At 42.1% G+C, this 6,431-nt stretch overlaps 1 protein-coding gene across 2 annotated transcripts in view; it reads left to right on the top strand.

Moving 5' to 3' along the window:
• The first annotated feature begins 2,074 nt into the window (after nt 1-2,074).
• septin9b (septin 9b) overlaps nt 2,075-6,431 on the top strand; it is a 72,901-nt gene continuing 68,544 nt past the window's right edge. The window contains exon 1 of one of the 2 annotated variants that reach the window (XM_018762011.2): nt 2,075-2,297. In XM_018762011.2, the coding sequence (XP_018617527.1) occupies nt 2,270-2,297 (28 nt within the window). In that variant the 5' untranslated portion in view covers nt 2,075-2,269. The remainder of the gene's footprint in view (nt 2,298-6,431) is intronic. The other variant, XM_018762012.2, reaches the window with a different exon arrangement.

Below are 6,431 nucleotides of genomic sequence, written 5' to 3'. Positions count from 1 at the left end.
AGTTTTTAATCCTAAAGTCCAGCACTTCTTAAAGAACTAATTTATAATTCATTATGTAACAAGGAATTAGGGCACAAACCTCGAGTTCACCTTTTGACAGGGAGTACATGCTCACAATAAAGAAAACATGTCTTGAGAGCAAAGGGACAAGGTTAAGTATATTTGTCTTGTCCTCACTGAAATGTTTATATGTGCGATTGATAGTTTGCGTATGCTCTAGTGCCCTGGCTTGTAAGTCCTTAACAATACAGCTTCCACTAGGTCCAATCTGCCTCCTTAAGGACAGCCGGACAAGGCAGCTCTCGCTTCAGTGTATTTTTCCTTTGTCTGCAGCTGTCTCATTTCTTTTTTTCTCTCTGCCGTCATCTGGGCTGCATGGGCTGCAATGCAGCGCTGACGCTCGGCTCACGGAGGAGAATAAAGAGTTCATTCTCTGATCCATCTGTGACACGCGCGCCTCTGTCTGTATCTCTTTGTGCGCGTGCCTTCGCTGTTGACTTCGACTTGTATTCGAGCTGAACGTTTCAGGCGGAACTTCTAATTAAAAAGGAAAATGAAAAAAAAAACGGAGAGCACGTCGCAGTAAAGAGTACCGATTGCTCCGCTCTTTGCGATTGTGCGTCTGGATTTGTGCTCCTGAGCGAGTGAAAGCGAAAACACTTTAAGTGCGTAATTTACGGGGCTAGTAAGCAAATAAGGCAGCAAAGCATTATGGGTATTTAAAGTATAAAGTACAACCATGACTGGAAGTGTAGAGAGAACTTTTAAGTTGTGGGTTTTGGTTTGTTTATTATTTTATTTATGACGTGGCAGTAACAGGATAGTGGCTCCGAAGTCAGGAATATTGTTATCTCTAAAAATATGACTGTTTCGTCCTGTTCTTGGTGGGCCTTAAAATTTGTCATTTGTGTGGGTTGAATGTTTCTTCCACCCATGGTGACTGATGTTAACACCCTCCTTCCTTGTGCTGTTTTTGCAGTAAGCTTCAGGGTACATTACCTTTTCAGTTGCAACGCAAAATATTTTGTGTGAGAGATTTAATCTTTCGTCCACCTTCGGCGCCATGCTACACAGATTTATTCTCCAGACAAGGAAGGGAGTAAAAAGTGCCAGGCTGTGGTGCCCGTTCCCTGGGCCTCATGTGCTCTGAGCGCTGACACATGATGACATATTTACTATAAAGATGTCCGTTTTCCTTTCACAATGTACAATTTACAATAAATTCTGGAAAGTGATTTCTATTCTGGGGGGTGCGGTGGCGCAGTGGGTTGGACCGGGTCCTGCTCTCCAGTGGGTCTGGGGTTTGAGTCCCGCTTGGGGTGCCTTGCAATGGACTGGCGTCCCGTCCTGGGTGTGTCCCCTACGCCCTGAGTTGCCGGGTTAGGCTCCAGCTCCCCCTGACCCCGAATGGGACAAGCGGTTCAGAAAGTGTGTGTATGTGTGTGATTTCCATTCTTGTGTTAGGGTTCCGTCTTCCAGAATATTTCTCCACTGAAGAAGGCGAAATATCGGTGAAACGTTACACATGATTACCTGACTTACCTAGTACAGTAGTTTGCTTTTTCGATGTGGAATTAAACTTTGTAGCGCAAATTCTCCAACATAAAAATAATATGTGTGTAGCGCAGGTGGCTTTAACATTTCCGCAGTTTAAATATGATTATTGCTGAGCTGTGTTTGTAAAAAAAATCAGATTTAGATTTTTCCCCTATCTATTTTAAATCCAGTTACACAACAGACACACACACACATTTTCTCAAAAAAAAAAAAAAAATTAACCGATACCACCAACACATAACGGTTAAAATCACCATCACTTCCATAAAATAACCCAGGAAAAAAAACCGAAATACTTAAATTAACTACTTTTATGTCTTTCAAAAGATGTTGCTATAATATACCTTTCTATTATTAATCGGTGCCTGGAATATGCTGAGAGCGCGCGCCGCATCCCCCCCTTGTGCACGCGACCGCGTCCCTGGCTGCACGCGCAGCTCACGGTTCATTAACCCTCTGAGGGGCGGTACGCTACGACGGAAGAAGCGGAGCGCCGGGAGCCACGCGCGCGCTGAGTGATCCCGCCGGAAGAGGACAGGTGGAGGAGGAGCAGGAGCAGGAGCAGGAGCAGGAGCGCAGCGACGCCGACATGCATTAGCAACTTGAAGGAGAAGTACTGTGGAGCAGTGGAGGCGACGGACGAAGCGGAGCAGAGAAGAAAAAACACTAAACATCACATTTTTTTATTCGCCGTCGTCGCTGGTGGTGGAAGATGAGGAAAGCCGCACACTCAGGCTCAGGTAGTGAAGTGAAGACTAAGTTACCTCACCGAAAACAAACACAAACTTTAGTAACTTACTTCTTATAAACTCTCTCTTTGTAGTTCTTTTTTTTTTTTTAAAAAAAAAAAAAGTTTTTATTAACCATGTACTTTTTGGTCAATGATCATGGTTTGTTTTAGGACGGGCAGTTTTACCGCATTTCACCCTGTTATGTGGAGCGTGATGTTCTTTTGAAGGCTGTGTGTGTTTTACCTGACCGGACTCCTGGACTAGCCAGTTCCACCTGGGTGGTCAAGAACCTGTGTTACTTACAGTGTCATTATTATGCTTTACTGAGTTAGTGTCATTGTGCTCTGCTGTGTTACAGTGTGTCATTGTGCTTTACTGAATGTCACTGCTCTGCTGTGTTACAGTGTCATTGTGTTCTGCTGTGTTACACTGTAACTTACAGTGTCACTTTGCTCTGCTGTGTTACAGTCAGTGTCACTTTGCTGTGTTACAGTGTCATTATTATGCTTTACTGAGTTAGTGTCACTGCTCTGCTGTGTTAGTGTCACCTATGTTAGTTTCACCATTTCCTCCTGTGTCACTGGGTGGTGTTATCAATGCATACAAGGAGCTGTTTTTCAGGAATGTCTGTGCGTGACAATGTTTGTTGGTCTGTAACAGTGGATGACATCCATACAGTACTTATTCCTCTCGCTGAAGCAACGTGCTCTGAACTTGGGCTGTAGTGTGACCGTCCTGAGTGGTTCTACTGATGAATCCTAGAGGATGTTGGCTGTTGGAATTGCTTCACTGATAATCCCCGTTGTGGTCTTGTGCTGAGCATCACTGTTTCTCTACATAGTTAAATGAATTTATCGTGCACTGTAATTTTCTTAAGCGTTCTCATGAATGTTTATTCCACGTTTACTTTGTTGCTCTTGTGATGAATGACCGTGCTGAACTGGTACCAGGGATGGGAGTTACCTTGTCTCGTTCAGCATCACCTACATGGTGTTTACTACGTACATGTGGTTCTTCGGTCTGTTGAGACTTGTCAAGATCGCACAAAGGATGGGTACAGAACTGGGATGGCTGCTTAACAGGCTGAAATGCTGCTGTGCTGACTTTGTAAGCCTGTTTTATGGAACATTTTTGCTATATATTTCTACAAGCATTTACAGTGATTTTTCCATTATACAGGACCCTATGATGTGAGGGTTGAGTGTACTAATTTTCCTCGTGAACAGATGTGTTCTTGCAGACTTCAGATGTTAACATCATGTTTAAGCTCAGTCTAGTTTTAATTGCTTTGACTCTTGGATGCAGTATTGCATCTTTATCAATATTCTGAAAATTACTTATTTAGTAGGAATTTGTGGTCATAGTTAAAAGCACTAAATCAGCCAGCAAAGCCTCCCACCAGGCTGCTTGTTAAGCCAATTTTTAATGAGGCAAAAAAGTCTGTGTTCCGAGGCACGTGGCACTAAAATGTCACAGGTGTCATGTGAATAATGTTACAGTCATTGCATCTGGGCACATATTCCATGCATGGTTGGATATGAGGTGAACCAGTGACAAATGGACATCAGGAAGATGATCAACAAGGTCATCTGCTTCCTGTCTCTGCACGCACTGTTAACTGAGCCCTTGCGCTCCTCTCAGGAGGGGACTCCTGGTGTTTTACTGCACTTTTCCTTGTCCCTTTAATTGCACTTTTCTGCTTGCATCACAAACTTTCTTAGTATTTATTGATCTAGTAAAAATGGGTTAGACAACCATAATCACTTTTATTATTTCTGTTATTCCATTGCTTAGTTGGTGCTTTTATCCAAAGCAAGATTACAGTTGTTAACCATTCATACATCTTAATATTTTCTAGTTATTTACTATAAGGTTTTTTTTTTTTTTTTTTTCCTTTCTTTCTAACGGTACAACAGCAGAATTGGTCCAAGGCTTTGAACTGTTTTCATGTCTTGTGGCAACTCGCTCTGGGCGAGGCACCCTGTGTCTCAAAATCCCTTTTGTATGTCAAAAAACCTGACCCCTGTTTCTTGAATTTTTTTTTTTTTGTAAATAGATCATGTTGCTCCTGTCATGTTGTCTGTCATGTTGGGGCAACAGTCGCCCTTATTACCATTATTGTCCTTGAGCGCTGTGGATTGAAAGTGCAGTTTTTGCAGTCAGCTGTTCCAAAGCCAAAGTCCCGCTGTGGTTTTATCTGTGAGAAAGCGATTGCCTTTACGTAGCCCACTCTTTACCCCATTGCACCATGTGACCTGCTACGCAGGGGCTGGTATCAGTACAGCAGGGAAGTCGGACTAAACCCTAGGTCAATGAGTAACCCACTTCAGTAACAACCTGGCCCTGGTACAAAGAGAGCTGTGCTCCTGGTTACTGATCAAGCTGATGTTTATACACCCTGTTCATAATCACAAAGGGGCAGCTACTTGGTGTTTTCCATCCCCTCCCCCAGCCATCTCCACCTAGTTGGCTGGGTCTTCCCGGTCTATTAGGGAATGGCTGATTGTGGATGAGCAACACCAGATCCACATTCCCTGGTTTTGCTTTGGTCCACTCACTGCAGTTCACCATTATCATCTGCATTGCCAGGAATGCACTTGATAACAACAACCTCCCAAGGTGTAAAATAAAAATAACAACGTTACATGTACATTTATTCAATTAGCAGAGGCTCTTCTCCAAAACAATGTACATACAGCTCATAGAAAAATAAAATGAGTGCATTACATCTACAAGTTGCAAAGTTACCAAAAGAAAACGTTTAAAGATGACCAAGGTCCTTTACGTCAGCTGGGGGTGTGGAGGCTGCAATATGTTTCATATACTTTTTTTTGTTTACATACAACCAGGGCAGCTGGTAGTGTAGCGGTCAGGGCTGCTGCCTTTGGACCTAAAGGTCGCAGGTTTGAATCAGACCTCCAGCTGTAAGTGCTTTTGAGGTGCTTACCCTAAGTTGCTCCAGTAAAAATTACCCAGCTGTAAAATGGATAATTGTAAGTAGAATGCATGAATGAATAAACATGAATATACTGTACATGCATTGCTTATGACAGAGTGTGAGGGGTTGCCTAGCAAGATAAGAATTCTAATACATCCTGGTCCCTTGATCAAAAGAACGGTGGACTTTCCCTCTTGTTTGTTAAATGATGAATTCGGTGAGTCTTGTCAGACAGTGTTGGGTGAGTAGTGAACATGACTTTCAAAATGCTAGAGGAAGTTGTCATTTCCACTATGTGGAGAAGCTGTACTAGACATCTTATAGGAGGTAGCAGCAGTAAAATCACTGTACTTCTGTTGATGCTGTGTTCAAATTATTTGTACGTCTCAAAAGATTGTGGTAGTAATTTGATGCTTTGTGCATCTGAAAATTATAGCATCATTCGTTTGTTCAGTAGATGTCCTCATTCAAATAAACATACAGCCTGTAGATTTTACATTTACTCAGGGTTATGCCAATTTTTTTTTTTTTTTTTTTTGCTTGCTCAAAGGAACATCAGTAACACCTTTCTGAAGGCTTGAGCGTGCAAATAACCTTGTGGTCTTACATACAGATAGAGCCAGGCTACATACTGGTAGATTTTATGCTTTTGCGGGAGGTCAGTCTTATCTGTACGTTTGGAACAATGTTAATTTGATACAAAATTTGATGGAAAATAATTACGATTTTGAGGAGACAATTTTGTGGAAGAGTAAACAGGCTTACATTCTGAATTTAAGTTTCTGTTGCAATTTATGACGAGTGCTCAGAATTATGTGTTTACACCCTGGTACAAGCGAGTGTGTTTTCCTTCATGAACAGTATGATTGCATTCCATAGTACTTCATGTGTAATTGAGACTTTTTAAACTCGGGAATGCCTGTGGAATGGCTCGTAAAACAAGACTCTCCTTGCATACATCGTGGGTAACATAGTGTTTAAGCCTATGGACTTATGTAATGGAGGGCCCTACTGTTGTCTTCGAGCAAGGTACTCAACCTGAGCTGTGCATCTAAAATATCTTTATCTTTCTGTCAATATGAGTTATGCAAGATGTTGAACAAGCGATGAAATGAGAAGAAACGTTCAAATACCTGTCATCTTAACAAATGAGAACAAGGCATGTAGCACTGGAGAATGGCATCTCCTTTTCTGCATATGAATTC

This window comes from Scleropages formosus, chromosome 20 (genome assembly GCF_900964775.1).
Source record: "Scleropages formosus chromosome 20, fSclFor1.1, whole genome shotgun sequence".
NCBI classification, from domain to species: domain Eukaryota; kingdom Metazoa; phylum Chordata; class Actinopteri; order Osteoglossiformes; family Osteoglossidae; genus Scleropages; species Scleropages formosus.
Note: the sequence above shows the minus strand (reverse complement) of the source record. Positions and strands in the feature narration are given on the sequence as shown.